The sequence below is a fragment of the Dreissena polymorpha genome, chromosome 2 (assembly GCF_020536995.1).
Source record: "Dreissena polymorpha isolate Duluth1 chromosome 2, UMN_Dpol_1.0, whole genome shotgun sequence".
Classification (NCBI taxonomy): domain Eukaryota; kingdom Metazoa; phylum Mollusca; class Bivalvia; order Myida; family Dreissenidae; genus Dreissena; species Dreissena polymorpha.
Genome location: NC_068356.1, coordinates 67,521,097 through 67,542,902, shown reverse-complemented (window position 1 = coordinate 67,542,902; position 21,806 = coordinate 67,521,097). Strand labels below are relative to the sequence as shown.

General features: G+C 36.6%; 1 protein-coding gene across 1 annotated transcript in view; it reads left to right on the top strand.

Moving 5' to 3' along the window:
* The first annotated feature begins 761 nt into the window (after positions 1-761).
* LOC127867441 (uncharacterized) overlaps positions 762-21,806 on the top strand; it is a 30,073-nt gene continuing 9,028 nt past the window's right edge. Inside the window, exons 1-17 of the mRNA XM_052408592.1 lie at positions 762-1,046; positions 8,085-8,659; positions 8,920-9,052; positions 10,123-10,526; positions 12,810-13,176; positions 13,552-13,683; positions 13,903-14,114; positions 14,338-14,578; positions 16,041-16,275; positions 16,579-16,731; positions 17,179-17,225; positions 18,669-18,852; positions 19,460-19,792; positions 19,912-20,075; positions 20,354-20,600; positions 20,957-21,128; positions 21,312-21,676. Of these exons, the coding sequence (XP_052264552.1) occupies positions 989-1,046; positions 8,085-8,659; positions 8,920-9,052; positions 10,123-10,526; positions 12,810-13,176; positions 13,552-13,683; positions 13,903-14,114; positions 14,338-14,578; positions 16,041-16,275; positions 16,579-16,731; positions 17,179-17,225; positions 18,669-18,852; positions 19,460-19,792; positions 19,912-20,075; positions 20,354-20,600; positions 20,957-21,128; positions 21,312-21,676 (4,022 nt within the window). The 5' untranslated portion in view covers positions 762-988. The remainder of the gene's footprint in view (positions 1,047-8,084; positions 8,660-8,919; positions 9,053-10,122; positions 10,527-12,809; positions 13,177-13,551; positions 13,684-13,902; positions 14,115-14,337; positions 14,579-16,040; positions 16,276-16,578; positions 16,732-17,178; positions 17,226-18,668; positions 18,853-19,459; positions 19,793-19,911; positions 20,076-20,353; positions 20,601-20,956; positions 21,129-21,311; positions 21,677-21,806) is intronic.

Sequence of the window (21,806 nt, the reverse complement as noted above, 5' to 3'; positions counted from 1 at the left end):
TAAACCCCTTTTTCATAGAGCACGGCCCAAATATAGTCTGAACCGTTGATACAAACAGTTGAGTCAACGACCACAACCGCTTCAAAGGAGCAAAGAATAATGTGTAGTAAATATACAGAAGACTTTTAACTGATTTAAAGACGTAAGAAATGTCGTTGTAACCGAATTGCATCAGTGTTCTATAGCCTTACCACGCAGTTTGCGCTTTGCAAGTAGTTTCGACAAAACAAACAGACGAATACCTTCATAACTAAGCACACTGGCTCGCGATGGCTGGGCTTATTCTTTACCATTTACAAGGTACAAAGGTGACTGACTTTTGTATCACTGGACCATTTAATTGTCAGACATTTCTTCAAAAAGGCCACAAGAAGTTTACGCGTTGTTTTTGTTCGGTTTAGGATTATAAATCGAAATTGAAATTAAATCGATATGATTCTTAAAGGATTCATTAATGCAGTTTTTACGAACGGCGTTATAGTTAGCTTTAACCTTTTTTTTTCTCTTTTTAATATTTCCAATTAGGAGAATTAAGTAGCGATAAACAAGCAATAGTTCGTTAGCTTACGCAGTTAAGACATTCTACAATGTTTTTACGTCGTTTATTTAGTATTCGAGTACTTAAATAAAATGTAATATGTTTAACCGCTAGGTGTGATTCATTTTAGCTACATATCATGTGTACCCATACAACTAACTAAAATCATTGCTCGGCCTTTAATTTCTAATCTGTCATGAAAAGGCGCGACAGTGGTTTGAAAATAAACAAACCTACGTAATATACCGGATTGGTTGAGGTCGCATGTTGCATGACACTTACGTCTTGTGGATTGATTAATAATTTTACTCGAAATTGCGTTTAAACGATTGCGTTTAATCGGAGTGCGATATTAAAGGACACTATAATGTGCATTTTAAAATAAGGCTTAAACAACTGCTCCATTTAGCATTGTATCTAAACAGGGTTAACAATTGTATACCGGTAATCATGTTAATGCCACTGAATAACATTTGGATGTTCATTGTCATCTTCCATATACGAATAGGTAAGTGACGATTTGGTTTCATTTTAGTGAAGATTTGTTGCGTTTTCTAATTAATCCAAATGACAACTCTTGACAACCATCATCTATAACTATGTCATCTTGTCGAATGTCTTTTTGGCGTGTTAACGAAAACACGCTAACTTTATAAAACGTGTGTATTAAGTGTGTTTTAATAATATGAGCCTTGTTCTAAGGAAACTGGGCTTAATGCATGTGCGTAAAGTGTCGTCCCAGATTAGCCTGTGCAGTCCACACAGGCTAATCAGGGACGACACTTTCCGCCTTAATTGGATTTTTGCTAAGAATATACTTTATTTAAACAAAAAATGTCATAAAAGCGGAAAGTGTCGTCCCTGATTAGCTTGTGCGGACCGCACAGGCTAATTTGGGACGACACTTTACGCACATGCATTATGCCCAGTTTTCTCAGAACTCGACTCATATGAACTTTATTTAAATAATTACAACGCGCGGAAATAATATGTCACACTCAATAAAGCACCGTAATTTAAGAAATCCATTTTGAAATAGTTTTTCAGCTAATAACGTAGGCATACATGAAACGTAATAATTTCATTAATGGCATGCTGTTTGGGTGTTATCAATGGTTTCAACGGTTTGTTACTTGTCTCAATTATTCAGCAAATCAATTGTCTCTTTTAACATTTTGAAACGGACATACGTTTCGTGCTTATTGAACGCGATTTAAATAATAAACCAATAATTTCTCCGTTTGTATTTGAAATAAAGATAACACATTTTGATGTAATTGTTAGGCGCAAACAAATGGTGTGTTTCAGGTCTACATGGCTCACACAAAGTCCCATTTAAAACATCACTATATTATAAAAATCAGATCACAAGTTATATCTTAAAAACTTTAATATGATGATACGTAAAACGTTGTTCTTATTGAACGCGTTTGGTATTTAAGGTGCATATCGACGATTCACACGACTTTAATAAGATATAGGCTATCAAAATGGATTCTTTACACGTTTGTCTCGTTTTGATCAGCGCTCAATATTTATTTTTTGTGATAAAAAGTTGTGTCGTAAGACACTTTCAGTGGATGCGGAGAAAAAGTAATAGTAGTGTACTATTTATGAAATAAATATACATGAAGAACCGTTAAAAGCATGGGACCATCTATTGTGGGAATGTTGTGCTGAAAACTTCTCAACGATGTTAGCGAATTCTGTAAGCGTGCTTTCGAAGAGACCCGATTTTAATAAATCACAGTGTTTACATTTTCGAAATAATTACAACAATATACAATTGTAATGACCCAAATATCGTGGACTATTAGTAGCCACCAAAATTCGAAATCAGTGAATTCGGCAATCAACCCCGCGAATCTGTAGAAATTGAAACAACACAATTGCAATTGCCTTTGGGCCAGTGATGGAATACATGTATGCCATTTAAAGTAATGTGGGAATAGTAGCATTTCTGTTATATGATTTGATATCTCTGTATTACTAGTATATAAACATGATTTAACAATATGTATGAGACCATAGTTTCTGTCGTAGCAATGCATCAAATTATACATTCTAATTGGCTTCAGAGAGTGGAAACATGAGTACGTCGTGTCATTTAGTTTGTTATTCAAGTCAGAAATGCTATTTTTGCAAACATTTGCAACATTTGGTATTTCTAATGATGCAATGTTTACCTAACGCGAAAACTTAGATATAAACACTTATCAGGCTGTCTTTAATCGGGGCAACACTTGTTGTAATCTTTATAATCTGTTATCAGTTTTATCAGGCACATATGTCTGCAATACCTAGGTAAATCGTTCTTTGTATGAAATACCATTCTTATAATAGCAATACCCTTTCACATAGCTACATGAGAGCCGCACGCTAATCACGGAAGACAATTTCCGCTTTTGTATAATCGTTCGTGAAAAATAAATATATTCTTAACAAAAATGTCTTCTTAGAAAGTGTCATCACTGATTAGCCTGTGCTGACTGCACAGACAAATCTTTGACGATACTTTACGCACATGCAATTAACCATGTGTAACCAGAGCGGGTTTACATTTATTATGTGCGTTGTTTGCAAATGTTGCTGCAAACGAAAGAACAAAATTCGAATTGAGTTGTTGATCGGTACAAAACATTGTGTATTGGATGTGAATACATTGATTTACACGAGAGTCTTCGTTATTTCATCCTGATGTAAATATGAAATAAGTTGAAAATACATGTAGTTATACATTGACGAAAGAAAAGAGATTGGGATACCTACGCTAGTTTTTGGTTGAAAAAGGTCCTGTGTAATCGAAAATTATAGACATACTATATTTTTACTACATCAACTTGTCGCATGCTTTATATATATATATATATATATATATATATATATATATATATATATATATATATATATATATATATATATATATATATATATATATATATATATTTGTGAATAATCAGGTACATACTTAAACATTGTATATAATTTGTGTTTTATTGTTGTAACATTGTATATAATTTGTGTTTTATTGTTGTAACTATTATTTTTTTGATTTTTTAATAACCCCAACGCGTGGGAATATTTCAAATCCAATACAGGACCTAAAATTTAAGCACGGCATTTTTCATTTATAGCATGAAGTACAGGTATCACCAACGGTACGGTACGAATATTTTATAATATAAAAACTATCAATCACTTTTAACTAATTTGAACGACACTAAAATCTTGTAAATATTGTAGATATTTACTGAGCTCAACGATGAATTTACTCTGCAAGTAAATAAATACCATTCCTCTAATATGATTTATTGCCATCAAGATGAAATACTTAATAACATTTGATGTTCGAGTCATGAGCAAACTCACGATTTGTCCACATGACATATACCATAATGATATATAGTTTGGATAAGTTGTATTAATAAACTAATGGTTTACTTCGAGTCGATTCAAAATGTTCAAATGAGTGATATAAAAGCACGGTGTATTACAGTTGGAGCCCCTTAAAATATCTTAATAATCACATATATCAATTAAACGAAACAGTAAACGCCTTACAACTTTTTACAAATCAAATAGCATTCGGTAGTGTTATTAATAAGATTGGCCAGACGGGTAATGTAAACATTATATTTTATCTGATATCGATATATAACACTACGATAATACTACATTTGTAATTGTACCTTCCTGATGCACGCCATGATTGTTTGTGTATGCATAAACAAGTACACGTAATTCAAAAAAACCAACCTGTATTATAAGGTAAATTGAGTGTACTGTTCAACTACCAACATTTGAGTCTGCTTGTATGTTATATGTGACGCTGCAAGGAAAACAAACTCCGGAAATACCCCCCCCCCCTCATTCTTTCTTTAAGAACTCGTTCGTAGTCCATTGACTTTGATGTTAAGTTTTTTTGCGAACTGGACGTTGAGCCCGATAAAGTAGACACTTAATACATATATTATTGCATGATAATAATTGAACTGCCTTCAATTAGCATTACACTTTTTGATCGTTTTGCGATACTTTGAATAAGCGGATGTCCATAGTTTCTCGGCGCGTATACAGTGTGTTTAAACGTCGATTAATTAACTAAACTTATGTAAAGTGGCACGCCTTTACCTAAAAATGCAAATTAGTTTACCTCTAACAAACGCAATCTTAAATATATTTCTGTGCTAATAATAAAATGTTACTATGTTCTCAACTTGTAAAAGCAGAGCAAAATATCTTGTTTGTTTATTTCACTGCGATCGATCATTGTATTTTTCAAGTATTTTGATTGTCTATTGTGCAAATGCAATGTCATAATTATTTATGATATCATCGACTCTGTACATGGCTTTATCAATACAGTAAGCACGTTTAGAACGGGGCATGATGCAAACGTTTTTAATTATATTATTTGCAATGACATGCCATTTATCTTTGTTTATTTGTGTGGTGAATGGTTTGATTTGTATGCGGTCAGTTGAGGATCAAGTAGTAATCCGTTTCCATGACGTTCAGAAAATATCAGTCGATCCATCTATGAACATCGTTTCTTTTTTTCGTGCGGTTGCATATGGAGAGCCAGACATACGTATTACCACCACCACACGCAATAACCGGATGTTGCAGACGCTTTAAAGGGGGAGTCAACCAGATTGACGAAAAAAAGAAAAGTTCTAAAATGCATTTATTAAATGCTATAAATTGATACATTTAAATCTAAATTTGGATCTAAAAATCTCAAGTAAAATTCAAGAATAAAATGCAGAAAAGAAAAAAAGTAACCCTGAACAGAGCTCGAATCACTGACCCCTGGAGTCCTGGAATAAAATGTCTCGCAAATTAGACCACTCGGCCATCCACGCTCTTACAATGAGCGTTGTATTTTATACTTTATATAAGCAATCCTCGTAGTTTCACAAAATATAACGACAACAACAGAACTCTCCAAATTACCTGGCAGACACATAGGCGCTCGATGGCAATGTTTTAAAAAAAATTATCTTTTTTTAATTTTATTTTTATTTATCCGTTGTTTATTATAATGCATACACATACTTAATCAATAAAAATCTTCCGACAAAAGGTATTCTTAAAAAAAAGATAGTTCGACTATGTACATAGATATTGACATGGTAAGGCACTCGCCATTTTCTCAACCCGCGGAAGTGCGTCATTACCCATAATTATATCGCTGTCCCCGCTCGCTTATTGAAATGCGCGCGCAGGCCGGGAACCTCGCTTTTTCTCCATCTACTTTCAGTTTCAACAGAAACCTCCACAGACGATGCGATAAATCCCTGTAACTATTGTTTCACTCACTTACTGGGGTAATCAACAAAATATAAAGTAAATTGCATACATATTAATCATTCCTTATTTTTTTTTTACCGGGAACCTCGCTCTTTCTCTACAACAACAGCCAATACACACTATGGGCGCCAGCTTTAATTTACGACGCGCTGATTTTTTTTGTGGAAATCACCATGGCAGACGAAATTAAGTTAAACAATTGTTAAGGAATGATTCATGTGTATGCAATTTACATTATATTTTGTTGCTTACCCCATTAAGTGAGTGAAACAATAGTTGCAGGGATTTATCGCATCGTCTGTGGAGGTTTCTGTTGAAACTGAAAGTAGATGGTGACAGAGCGAGGTTCCCGGCCTGCGCCCGCATTTCAATAAGCGAGCGGGTTGACAGCGATATATTTATGGGTAATGAAGCACTTTCGTGGGTTGAGAAAATGGCGAGTGGCTTACCTTGTCAATATCTATGTACATAGTCGAACTATCTTTTTTTTTTTAAGAAGACGTTTTGTTGGAAGATTTTTATTGATTCAGTATGTGTATGCATTATAATTAACAACGGGTAACTAAAAAAACAAAAACAAAAAAACAACAACAACAACAAAACAACAAAACATTGCCATCGAGCGCCTATGGGTAGACATACTAAGTTAAATTGTATTACCGAATATACTGAAAATATGAAAACTTAACATTTTGCAAGTAATGTAAAATACCAGTCGTGATATTTTAATCAATATTAACTTATTATTGTAAAAAACTATTCTTTTTTCGTGATATATAGCATTGAATCTGGTTGACCGCCCGTTTTCAATATGCTATATATAATAGTACATTGCTTTTGATCAGTGTTTTGACTGATTGGATGGGCGCTCATACAACGATGTGGTTTGGATTTGTTTACAAACATATCTCGCAATTGAAAGTTCTTTATTTCTTTTTTTTTATTTCAATATGTACATTTGATCAATATGTAAATAGAATTAGTAAATACAGTTCATGTAACTACTGAAATTGTTTTTCAAATGCCGTGCGTGGATAAAGTATATCCGTTGATTGCTTCATATTGTTTTTTACATGTTCAATATAAAACATGAACATTTATCGCCTGAATATACTTCCAAGAAACACGTCTACAAGCTGTTTCTTGGTAATATATTAAGGCAAGATAAGACTACAATACAATCTTATATGTGAGCTTAATATGCACTGCTAATTGTGTACGCGCACGCATAAAAAATATTTATTTACAAAAATACAAGTGAGAAGAAATCTTGACCAGACAACTTAAAAGATTAATAAAATACAACAGTGAACGCTTTTCATTTTCCGCTTCATTTGCTATATATTCGGTTTGAATGGATTGGTGTTGTATTGTGTAATATATGAAATTTGATAACATTATGCTTTAACAATATTATTCCTTTACACGCGAACACTGGATGATTTGAGGAAAACGCCCGGATATGAACATGGTCAGCAAGTGGTTTCTTGACAATTTAAGCATCGATATGAATCATTGGTATTTTGTAACTCAAATACATAACTCCAGAATCCGATAAATCTGACTAGCGATTACGTTTATTTTATTTAATATACTATCAACTTTTTGGAAATTAGTTTTTACGGTTAACACGTTTCTGGATAGTTTGTTAGATTGGTTGAGGGTTATTAAATTTTTTTACGGTTATTTAAGAATAAAGAGTTAATAAAACGAACGACCAAATTACGTGACAATTTTTTAATCGGCATCTGATCTACCGTGTAAGCCTTCTACCACTTAACACTATTTACTACTGCTACTACATGTACAAAGCTGCAAAAAACTTCAACCACTCATACAATTCAGTATAAGAGCAATTATTTCATCTCAAACTACTTTAATAAGCTTGTTATTTTATTTCATCTGGAATATTTATCAGGTAGATAATATGGTGTGAACAAACTGAATTCCGCTGATACAAAATTGTGCAGATACAAAATATACATGGACATTAAAATCCCGTTTAAGCCATTTTGATGCATCGTCTAAATTCAACCTCTTGGTTGTGTTTCTTTAAATATCTATATGGTTTTCTTGAGCCGTATCTGAAAAGCGTATTGAAAAAGTTTGCTTCCTTTTTCGTGTGCCTTTTGATTTTTTGACCGTTCAAACTTTTTAAAGTTAACACCGAATATTTGTGTCTCAAAAATTAATTTACATGTCCATTGCAATATAGTTGTGTTTTGAATTTTAGACCAAACTAGTGCAGATGGACTTGATCAGAACCAACTTGATACACTTGCTGAAACCCTAAAGATAGAAGTCAGGGTCATTGATAACCTTCGAAGGGAAGCAACTAATCACATTGTCAGAACTACTCTCAGAAATGATGGCAGTGAGCCAATTCCCGCTTCCGGCTGGAGGCTGTATTTCCACAGCATGCTCCTCGTATACCCGGATGTCTTTCCCAAAAATATGACGAAAGAGCTTGACGTTGAACAAGTCCGAGTGGGCATGGTACAGGGCGACCTTTACTTCCTTGAGCCCATGAGCGGGTTCAAGCCTTTGCCTGCAGGGTCCGCCAGGAATTACAACATCGTTGTCAGTCTGTGGGCCGTGCAGCGGACGGATTTCATGCCCCTTTGGTACGTCACGTCAACTAACGTCACTGTTCAACAACGCGTGGTGCGATCCACTTCGTCATTTGACCTCGAGTACGTCACTGATTTCGATGACGTCAGACAGTGGAAGCGCTGGCGTGGGGATCGGTACAATCCGTTCACACCACAGGAGCGGGCAGAACGACTGGCGTACGATGACAGCAATATTGTATGTATTTTAGTTATTATGTATTAAGAATTCAATTTGCACGGTTGATATGAAATGATGTTCATATATCGGGCATCAACAACATTCATAAGCTCTGAAGAACTACCGTTACGTTTGCATATCTATGCTAAAATAATATTGAATATAACACACTGTCCAATATTTAACTTAATATATAGTATACGGAGCAGTATTTGTCTTGGAAACGTTGACATAATCTATGAAATAATCATAGAAATATTTTATTATGTGATTCATAGGAAACCAAGGTTATTATTCCAACACCGAAGTCACTCCAGATAGACCTCCAAAAGCCCATGACTTCATTCAACACCAGCTGGAAGGTGTTTGCAGAAGACAACATCTTTAACGATACAGCTCTGTACATAACAGGTTAATCCTTAGTCTTTTATTCTCTATATTTATGGGATAAAGCTATTAAGAAGGTTCATCAAATTGATGTTTTATGTTTGGCGCAAATGTACGCTACGTTATGGTATTTACTGAACAGGTTTTCATTATGTAAACAAAACCGTATCGTTGCTGTTCAGCGTTTTTTAGAGTGTTGTATGTGAATTGACACTCGACAGTGAGACAGTGAGGCTAACAACCCCATTCTAATACACAATATTTTAAAACCCCATAAATCCTTGCAATTAATGAACAAAATAATGATCACATGCAATTAGCAAAAGGATTGATTTTGTTAAACTTTAATTTATTTAATCATTTAAAATATGTTTGTATGTTTACTATCGTACAGGCGACTTGTTGGGTTTTAAAAGTTCTTAGTCAAGCGCATGGTTTCATTAACCATTTACTAATTGCACGCTTACATTGAAAGCTTTCGTGCTATAATTTGTTCCACACTCATAACCACTGTTACGAATTCTCCACAGAGAGTGTCACATAAGCTTTGACCTTAAAAAGCCAAAATGTGCATGCAAACAAGCAGAACAAACATATCTAATTTATGGGTTGAAATTCTCTCGTTGCCTAGCAAGAAAGATATGATTAGAAATCGGTAGTGTTTGTACTTCACACAGAACATTAAATACTTCCGCTTTATTGAAGATTATCTTGATGTTCTCGTAGAGAGCTTACGCGCATACACTTTCTCCTTCAGCAGAACACATAAATCATGGCCTGTGTGTGTACACAGGCCGCCATAGTGAGCAGCTAGGTGTCACAAGCTAATAGAGCCCGATATTTACTTCCGTTTTTCTACAAAAGCTTCATTTCTCTTACTTCTACAAGCCCTTACTGACTTTACCATGGTTTCTATCGGCTTTTTTTGGCCCGACCACATTTGCTCGCTTCTTCTGTTTATGTATGTAATGCTATATATGTTGATATATTATTTATGGTTATAATTGTAACATTAGAATAATAATTATAATCATCATTAAAATTTAACGCATTGAACAACTAGAAATATCTTTATGACATGCATTTTTCCACAGAAAAACTGAAAATTCAGCAAGTCTTTTCGAAGCCCAGCGCTTACGTCATAATACTGAGTCGTAACAATACCATTGGACCTGAAGGGTATACTTTAAGCGTCGATGAGAACGTCATTCGTCTTGAAGCAAGTGACGCGGTGGGAATGTTCTACGCCGTGCAATCTCTCAGAAGCATTATTGACGGAGCGAGCGGTGCAAACATCCGTGCCATGACCGTTCACGACGCACCGCGCTACCGCTGGAGGGGAATGCATCTTGACGTCGCTCGAAATTTTCATACGATTGATGACGTCAAGCGTCTCATTGATGTCATGGCGATGTACAAGATGAACGTTCTGCATCTCCACCTCACGGATGACGAGGGATGGAGACTGGAGATCGACGGACTGCCGGAACTCACCGAGGTTAGTCTTGATAAACAGAAAAAGGGTGACATTTCAAAGTTGCAAATACGTGGCCACTTTTTAGCGTAAGTAGGTAGGAAAAACAACAAAAATGGATGAACGTACTTTGTTAAAAGTTATGCGCGTCAACCAGAGTGAGTCTGAGAACCAAAAATTATCGTTGATTGATCGAATCGATTGCTGAATCTATCGAAACCCTAAAGAAACTATACACTGTGTGCATTTTTTTGACATAGAAGTCATTTATAAATGTGAATTTATCAGCATCGCATTTAATGTTGTACGGTACGTAGAGAAAACTTTATTAGTGTCATGGCGTACTTGAATCTATCCGACGAGTTTAAGAAATGTTTACACGGCCATGCTTCCCGAGCCATATAAGCTATTCGATTACGATGCGGAAAAATTCAAGGACACAGTGACACTAATTTAATATTAATATTTATCATTTATTTTTTTCTAATCTTTGATGATTTAACTATAAGCGCTTAGATGTCAAAAATGAAAGCCAAAATAGATTAAATAATCTGATTATAACATGACGTAGTGATATCAACATTAATTGTGATATTTCTCGGTTTCGCCACGCGAAATTTTCCTTATAAACTTAATGCAAAACTATTAACAAGAGAACATACCGCTTAACGCATAGATTTGAATTCAATCAGCTCTTTAAGTTTAACAAACTTAAGACGAATACAGAAGGTTTTGTTCAATCAAAAAGTGTACCGTCAATCGTGATGCGGCATTTATCACCGCTGATTAAGTGATTTTTAATTGAAAAAAAAAAACCTCTTCTTTTTACTCACTTTTTACTAAATGGAATATACAAATGAGACCTCTACTAGCGCTAGCTTAACTCTCCAAAGTTTGTGTATGGATACAATTACCATGTTTATATTTGTCTAGTTGTGTTTGCTTCCGTGACAATTTGACAATCTGCAGGCGGCATACACAACACATTTTTTCATCGCCATCTTAACGTTTCATTCTAAAACAGTTGATGTAAGCAGGCATTTTTTGTGGATAGACATTTTTGGATCAACTAACAAATGAAAGACCTATTCATCAAGAAATTACCCTTTAATTTCTTCGTCATTGTAATCAATCAGTAACAGAAAAATTATCTAATATTATAAGATTTAACATTGTTTTATGTCACGGACACTGTTCTAAATGAGTAAATTGTTCAACAAAAACACTTAATTTAAAGCATCGCATTAGTCGAGTACATACTTCATTATTATAGAAATCTGCAATGCAATCTCACCAGTTTCATTCGAGCCATATATTCCAGTACTTTTATTAACACTTTTTAATAACAATGCATCATGACCACACAAATACATTCGTCACATTTGTATTCAACTTCGTCCATAAATATGCCCAGACACTCGCTCGCGTTCTTGAACTGAATTAATGATACTATCCACCAAGCGCGTGCAGTTTGTCGATTAGTTTTTGCATTCAGTTAAAAGAATAATAGAAACGCTGTACCGGATTGATAATTAACGGCTATTATTCTTATACGGTACAATAATTTGAATGTATTCGTTCAATGCATGCATATGTATTGTAATTAAGAACAAATAAACGAGGATGTTGATACCTTTTAAGCAGTTAAATCGTCTACAAGGGAGTAAGTAAAATGATTGGTCTAAGACATAAGATATTATATAACGTAAAATATTAAGTATAGGCAAACGCAAAACGCTAATTTGAAACGAATCAGTCGCATTCATTGTTACAAAAAGGCAGTTTGAGCGTGATTGCTGCAAACAATAATTAATTCTTTTATAAGATAAACCTTGTCTGATTTATAAAAACACATTTTCCGCTCTACATGCTTTATGCTAAACGTACTTTTTAATAGAATTTTGATCTTCGTTCGATTTACTTTCTAGCGCATCACTTTTTAAAATTGAATATCTCCGCAATAAGTTAAAAGTGTGATTTCAAATTGTACATGTACGGTGGCATAGAGGTGACATTCACTCCTCTTTTTTTTAAATTGCACTCCTCTTTTTTCTTTCATCGTGGCCTCGACTTATTAAATAGTTAGTTAGCTATGTCTTAGTCTCGAGTTACTAAGTCGAGGTATATACATGCAGTATATTTGTCTGCGTTTAAAGATGTGTTTTGTTTGTGCATCATTGTTTAAGACACATTTTTAATTTATATATTTATTTGGTGTTCTAGTATGTAAAAGAAAAAAAACGTTTCGTTTGCTATATTACATACACAATTTAAACAACCTATCAGAATATTTTGCATTATTACTAGGTGGGTGGCAAAAGATGTCATGACCCGCAAGCAAATGAATGCATTATTCCGCAATTCGGATCCGGTCCATTTGCAAACTCCTCTGGAAGTGGATTTTTCACAAAATCGCAGTATCGCGAACTACTTTCCTACGCAAAGAAAAATCACATAAAGGTAGTTCCAGAGTTCGACATGCCAGGTCACTGTCACGCCGCGGTCGCGTCGATGGAAAATCGGTTCAGTAAAACGAATTCATCTGAGTATCGTCTCCTTGATCCAGACGACAGTTCTACATATCTGTCCGTGCAAAATTGGAAGGACAATGCCGTAAACCCGTGCATCAATTCCACATACGCCTTCATTGGCAAGATTATGGATGCTGTAAAAGGTATGGCAACGAAATTAAATCTTTTTAATCTTGTCAACACTTAGCAACACTGCTCATATTAAAGCACATGTAAACCTCTATTGGCAACCAAAGTCGAACGAATACTGCTAGCGAATGAAGCAGCTAATGGTACAGGTGAAGCATTACCTATATGTACCTTCCTAATGCAATGAGCGACATCTTACATAACCAAAACGTTTTAATTATACTCTTATCTATATTAAAGAACATCCAACAACGCTTGATATACATTATATTTACAAGCAATATTATTCCGATAGGAAAATTTCATGTAAATCATCCACTGATTTCAAAGTTTACATGTATTTACTCCAAGCCATGTGTGTATCGGACTGTGTCTCCCGGTTTTCTTAGCCCTTCACGCGGACCTTCAGCCCCTCGAGATCTACCATTTTGGCGGGGACGAGGTAGCCCATGGAGCCTGGGAGAACTCGCCCAGATGCGCGGAATTCCTAAAGGCCAACACGCAGTATAACATTACTCACGGTGGGTTTACACGGTGATTTAAAGTTTTTCCTCTCGTGAAAATGTCTCTTACATGACCCATCATAAGATGACAATATGACCATACACTTATTTCAACAAATAGTCTCTATGTATTTAAACATGTATATCTACTGTCAATATTCAGGGAAGTATTTAAGTGCGTATCAATTTTATAAATAGCGTTGCATTTAACGTATCGAACAATCTCGATTATTAAAGGTCTAAAAAATTACTTCGTCGAGCGCGTAGCAAAGCTTGCGGCCGAGCGGAGCCTGTCGCTCGGTGGCTGGGAGGACGGCTTTTCGGACGGATCGGCGCCACTTCCGGCCGGCAACCTCTCGAAAGTGGACCTGTATGTAAATCCTTGGAACAACATTTGGGAGTGGGGCAGCGGCAGTAACGCATACAAGTATGCCAACGCCGGATATAAGGTATCTTAGTTTATATATATAAAGACTTACAAGCGCGATTTATATGTTCAATACTATAGCTCCTATTTTATTCAAGTATGAAAATGGGGACATCCGCAAAGACAGAATGCATTATACGAATACTGTAAACGTGAAATCAGTCAAACGCGTGGGTCGTAGCTCAAGTTCAGACTCAAATAATCTTGCTGTCACTGATACATGTTAATCTTAATTCTCCTTAAAGGTCATCATGACACAGGCGACGAATCTCTACTTCGACCACCCCCAGGAGCCTGACCCGGAAGAGCGGGGGCTCTACTGGGCAACGCGCTTTACCGACACACGGAAGGTGTTTGACTTCCGGCCAGACGCCCTCTACGACAACATCCGGGAGGACCGCAGCGGTAACCCCCAAAGCAAGCAAGACATCTGTGGCGAAGACATGTCCAAGTGCACACTTTTGGAGAAACCGGAAAACGTTCTCGGTAGGTTTCCTACAAACTTGTCGCGGTCTTTTACCTGTGCCCCATTAAGTACTCTATCGATCCCATTATTACTGTCATCGCAACAATTTGAATACGTAACAATGCGGAAACTTTTATGTGAGACAAATGTGGGTATATTAAAGTAAGTGTTAGTTTTGTTGTTGTTTATTTGTTTGGAATAATATCATTCAAATATTATCCACAGTATTTAAGTATGAATGTGTGCAGGGTTATCAGATCGTCAACTTGCTGATGCAAACGGATTTTTAAGATCATCCACAGATACTTGTTCTGGAATGTATCTAGTTTCTTTCCTTCCTTATTTGTTATTCTATATTTCGCTTCCATACAGTATTATGACAAGACAAGGCACTTGAACAGGAATGATTCTGTCTTTCTTCCTTCGTCTACGGCTTGTAAGATATTTGATAGCCATCCTTTTTACAGTTGCGCCCGCGTATACATGTATGAGGCTTTCCAACTTTTCTACTTCGTTGTCTTTAGCCTTTGTTTTCATGACCTTGCGCTTCTTAGCGTTAAAATGTAGCCCAACGTAACCTGCATGTTCTTCCAGTGATGTTATTTAGAGTTATTGATGTTTGTTGATGATAATAGTGCGATATCATCTATAATGTCGAGATCCTCAAGAATAGTTGTAAAGTTTCATCAGATTCAAGTTCTCTCAGCTTCCACAGTTCTTCCCACATCATCCAATTGATTACATGGGGGAAGAGAAATCCTGACATGCATCCCCCTGCTTCACCCCTGGCATCACTGAGAACCATTGTGTTGTTTCGTTGTCATCTTTTTCATAGCCATGAAAGTCCACATGAAGGGTCTAGACCATCTTAATCACTGTCTTAGAAACTCCATACTGACTCATGATGACGCACTGGCTGTTTCTGTGCTTGGAGTCGAATGCCTTTTCAAGGTCAGCAAAAAGGATGTATAAGGTTGAATTCCATCCGTTGGCTTTAGGTGGTTTCTGAGAATGAATATCTGATCGACTGTTTCTCTGCCTTTTTTTCAATCTGAGTGAAGAATCCCCTCCTGTCTGTATCCTGATGTTGAGGGACTATCTGAAAATTTAACTGGCCTAGGAAAATAAGGTAACTCCTCTCCAGTGTCTGTAGTATTGTAGATTGACTTTTTTTGGTACTTTGCTGATAAGTGCGTTCCGTTGTTCCAGTCTGTTTGGACAATCTATTTCTTCCAAATTAGATAAATAATCCTTTTAAGTTCTGAACGGGTATGCTCAAGGTCTTCTTTGAGCGTTTCTGAGGAAAGTTGGAAAGCTTCAGAGTCTTTTAGTTGTTCTTTCCATCTCATGAGCTAGCTAGCTATCTTTGTTGTTCAGCAATTCCCCATTCATGTTCTTCGTTGCTGCCGGTGGTCTATTTAATTTACCGCTAAATATTACTCGACCTATCATTCAGACGGACTATATACAACTTCCTTCCAGGTATACAAGGCGCGCTCTGGAGCGAGACGATACGCACGAGCGAAAACATGGACTACATGATCTTCCCGCGGATTCTGGCGCTCGCGGAACGCGCGTGGCACAAGGCGCCATTCGAAGAGACGGGCGTATCGTCGCAAAGTGATTGGCTTACTTTCGCAAAAGCGCTTGGAGAAAAAGAGTTCCGCCGACTGGAAGCAAATGGTGTTCAATATCGCATTCCTCCGCCGGGAGCAAGGTATCATAGTTCTTGTCATGATATGCTGTATTCCCGACGGCTTCAAATATTTACATGTTTTTTTTACCTAGGGTTAACTGAAGCTGGTGAACATCTTTTGTGTGAGCAGAAAAGTCCCGTTGAAAATGAGGGAGATGTAGTTGGTCACAATTAATATTGATTAATTTCGCACAAAATAGTGGCGTCAACACACACAATTTATAGGCAAACTAGTGGTTTCGTTTATGTAATTAATACAATCATAAAATTTAATTTGGATGTATTTATTGTTTCATAATTATCATTGCACATATTATTCTATAGCGTTTCTTCTGACAAAGTAACGGTGACTACAACATACCCCGGGCTGGGTATCCAGTACAGCTCGAATAACGGATCTACCTGGCAAAATATCGGCGCTAACCAAGCAGCCACAGTTACATGGAACCGAGCCGGATCGATTCTACTTAGAGCATCGTACGTAATGAACTCTTTTGCCCTGTAATGAAGCTATCGTGTAAGGTATTTCGGTGTTTATTGCTGGGTGGTAGAAATATATTGATTCAGGTTACCCAACTTAATCCGAATGCCATGCCGATAAAACTTTTTTTAAATATATTACTTTTTTATTTTATGAAAAACTTCTTTTCAATAACACATTCGGTTTGTTGTACTCAGTGTCATTAGATAACAGATAACACCGCCATCCCGAAAGAACTTTATGGATACTTATACCAAAATGTGCTGATTATCGATTTTACATGGCATTAAGGGATCTTTGAGTTGACATTTTTATATCAAATACAGCTCTCTTGATACATGTATATCTTCCCTTATCATTTGGAACTGTACCGTAAACTTACATATTTTCGCCTTATTGTTGACATAACTGAATTGATTCCATACATGTATATTGTATTTCAGAAATGCAGCTGGTACCCGATACAGCCGTTCCGTTAAACTATCGAAAGGTATTGTTTTCACTTTAAAAACGTGTTTATAAGCGGCGTTTACGAAATAAGTCATATAAGCTAACATATTTTCCTTAGAAAACCAAGACATAAACTTTATTGGTTAACATGTATAATACATGGATAGCAACAGGTACAAATCTCAATGCCTTGAATGATTTAGAACACATTTTGTTTCAATATTGACGGGTTATAGTTTGAAGAATACATTCGAATTGACATGTGGATATAAAAGCTTAAAGAAAAGACTTAAATTAGTTTTCAATTTCTGAAATTTTAATTTTGGATACACAAGGTCTCCTTGTCGTTTTCAAACTCAAGTCCTTAAATAAAATAAAGTATAAAAACTAATAAATAATAATCCTTTGATAAAATATCGATATGATTAAAAGTCAGTTGAAAATTTTCCATGCACTGGTTGTCATCGTCTTTATAATCTATAGTACATATCGTTACTACAAATATTAACATAATGACGTCGCGAGCAGCACATTATTGTCAATATCGGCCCTACTAGTAAGCACTATTTTTTTTATCTGGAAATAATCGGATCGCGCGGCTTGAACTGAACAAATGGCGTCCACATTCAGTCTTAGCCAACGGCGATAAATTAAGTAAAGCCGCAAATCAAGGAAAGAATTGATAATAATGATATTTATACATAGCTAACAATTAGGAAAATTCAAATATCGATTACAACTGAAACTAGATTGATGAAACTATTTGAGCTCTAACAAAGTTCCAAAAACTTTTAGTAAAGGACACGCTTACCTAAATCGCATTTTTAATCCAATTCTTATAATACTAAACTTACAACGATACGCACTTCAATTTTCGGTTCTTTCATCCGCTTATCTTAATTTTATTTAAACCGCTAATTTTTTTGGAAACGTTTGTACCTAACGCTAACCATTCTGACAAAAACACAATTCACGAAATCGAATGACTATATGCGCGATATATTTTAATCCTATCGAAGTTGCCTATTATGACCAACTAACGATCCAAAATACATATTAGATTCGTTTGATGTTTTTTTTTATTCTTAAAATATTTCACAGATAAATTAACCATTTAGTCAGAATTGGTGTCCCTTAAATCCAGAAAGTCTTAATCGGGTGTGTTTTCACATAAATTCTGTCATTGGAGTTACGTCATCTATTGCATAATCAATTGAATGAAAATACAAGTACGGAACGCTGGTTCAGTGAAGGAATAAAATAGGATGATATATACTATAAACGATAACAAATGACAGACATCTATAATCAAACCTGGCATTTATTATATTTCCGTTATTAGAAATAATTCAAATTACGGCAGACGTTCTGTAAACGGGCGTATTATACTGCATAGTCGCCTCAGAACGTGGTTTGTAGAGCAAACAGACTTTTCAAATTTGACTGACCTTTCCATTCATTACAAGAGCAATTCTGACTGCAGGTACAGCCCCCAAGTGGTCAGATCAAAAGGACGTAGATTACATAGCGGCCAAACTGTCCGTGTTTGTGGAAGTTGTGGACAACCTCGAGAAAGATGCCGAGGATTTCATGACAATGTCTGTCCTCTTCATGAACATCGGTGCACAGAATATAACGGCGGGGTCGTGGAAGATCTTCTTCTATAGGTAGGTTGATACGCCGTATACAACGGGCTTCCATTGAATGCAATCAACTGCTTTTGCATGAGATGTAAATGCCAAGAAAGAACGAAGACTTGCAATTACAATTCGAAACCGTCTTGTTTTTTGATGCTCGTCAGAAATCATTTTGCGAGGAATGCACTCCTCAATATTTTACCAGACACCATTAATCATTTAAACTCCGCAACCGCCTTTTTATATGACACATTCCGAGTTTTTTCTATGAATGCTGGTTCGAGATATTATTTAGAACTGTCAACATGTTTTTCTCATATCTGTCTCTCTTGTTTTTCTACACAATATGTGGAGCGGATTTTAATGCTAGAAGCAAGGTAAAACAACGGGTTTAACCCATTTATGTCTAGTGGACACTCCCATCCTTGTAAATTGGATCAATTTATTTCCAAAATTAGAGATGTCTAGTATATTTATTTCTATATTTAGAATATTTCTTACAGAAATTCCTTGAAGCAAACAGCGTAGACCCAGATGAGACGCCGCATCATGCGGCGTCTCATCTGGGTCTACGCTGTTTGCCAAGGCCTTTTTTCTGGACGCTAGGCATAAATGGGTTAATACTCTCTCGATTCAGTTTGTATGGGGCGAAACCGGGAGAGACACTGGCGTGTGGAATGACGATTGGGCACGTCAACGGGCAGCTGTACTACTTCGAACCAACGTCAGTCGACGCGTTTCCAGGAATAAGCACTGGAGCAGTGCTGCGTTGCGTCTACAAGAACCGACGCTGGATCGTCAGCCGCACAGACAATATGCCCAACTGGTACGTGGCGGCCGACGGCATGAAGGCGCAAAAGTTGTCGTCCACCGTGGATGAGGCACTGAAATACGTGGGCCCGTTTAACGCCCCTCAGCAGTGGAAACGGGCCAAGGAGGATAGATACGACCCGTACACGCCCGCTGTCAGGTGAGAGAGAAACTATGTTTCAGTCATGTAAAAATGTGAAGTGGCCTGATTTGTTGCATGCTTTAAATAACGTATAATGTAAAATGGGCCGGTATTACATATCATTATATGTTCTTCAGGTACGATGTACTGAGTCGACTTCCGTCGCAAAAGCGACCCTTCAAGGTCGTACCGACGCCAGTTGAGTCTACGATAGACGCCGGCAAAACGATGAAGTTCGATCCTTCTACATGGGCAGTTGAACACTCTGAAGAGTTTGCATTTGAGAGCCAATTCCTTAGAGGCAAGAATACACCCAGCTGAAATAAAATATTTTATCAGAAATGTTATAAGAAATGCTATATTTTAGAACCGTAAACACAAACACAGGGCAGCTTATATCACGTTAGGTGCATAGCATCGATAATGCATTAAATTATATTGAATACCCCAAGCATGGTTTTGCATTTTAACGGGATATTAAATACTTAAATACCCACGAACGTCCTCTGAGTAAAAACAACATTCAACTTTTTAAACAACAAGAAACATGTGAAATATTTTTCCCGATTTCTTTTTTAGAGTCGTTGAATATTTCTCGAAATTCCAACACCGCTCCCTCTGGGCACATCCAGTTCGTTAAACAAAGCTCGTCCGACAGTGGCGCGGATGCGGAGAGTTACGAATTGGATATAAACCCGGAATCCAGGGAGGTGGTCATCAAGGCGCCGACAGCCGCCGGAGCGCTCCACGGCGCCCAAACTCTGATTTCTCTGGTGGAGAACAATGGCGGGACACTACCTCGAGCTAACTTTAAAGATCATCCGAGGTACATAATTACAAGACATTTTTGCAGTCTGCATTGGCGTTTTTGTGAACTTTCAAACTTTGAAAATGCCTGAGATCTTTGCTATTAGTTCGGGAGGTGATTATTAACGTTTCATCTAACGGTATGTACATGTACTCAAACACGTGTATAATTATCATATTTAGTATTATATAAATGCACTTTCTTTTACATTTTTAAATAAAAATTAATATTTCTGCTGTAAACTTTTTGAACAACGGAAAACATGGCAGTTTTAGCTATGTCATGTATACCATTATATATTGTATACAATTCGATCTCCATTTTATATTATTTTATCTTCAAGTTATATTTTAAGTTTGTTTACCATGTTGCAGGTTCATTTACCGCGGCGTAATGTTGGACGTGGCTCGAAACTTCAAGCCGTTACCATGGATACTGAAGTTCCTGGACGTGATGTCCATGTACAAGCTGAATAAACTGCACCTGCATCTGTCAGATGACGAGGCGTGGAGAGTTGAGATAGAGGGCATACCGGAACTCACTCAGGTACTAGTAATTTGTTATAACTTAAGTTATCTTGTTTGTTTGTTTGTGTCGTTTATATGCTTTTTTTATATAAATAATTCCGTTGTAACATACCGATATGCGATTTTATAATTGATACGTTAACAAAAAAGAAGCTATTTTACCGCGTATAGCCTGCAGTAATGATGAGTAATGTCCCTCTAGGTCGGTAGCAAGCGTTGTCATAGCGAATACAAAGACGACTGCGTGATCCCGCAGCTAGGGTCCGGTCCGGACACAGACAATTCCGGGACTGGCTACTACAACAGGACCGAGTACCAGAAAATACTGCAGCACGCAAACGAGCGCCATATTGAAATTATACCGGAAATAGATATCCCCGGCCATTCTTCCGCCGCAATTTTTACCATGGAAACGCGCGAGGACGAAATCGACTACAAACGTTCCCACGGTCACCAGAACTTATCGGAGTCGTGGCTGCTGTTCGATCACAAGAGCGCCCTGAACGTGCTCAGCATACAGAAGTGGACAAATAACGCGATGAACCCGTGCATGAATACTACCTACAGGTAATAGTAGTAGTTTTAGCAGTAGTAGTGGTAGAATAAGTAGAAGTAATTGTAGAAGTAGTAGAAGAAGAAGAAAAAGAAGAAGAAGAAGTAGTTGTAGTAGTAGTAGTAGTAGTAGTAGTAGTAGTAG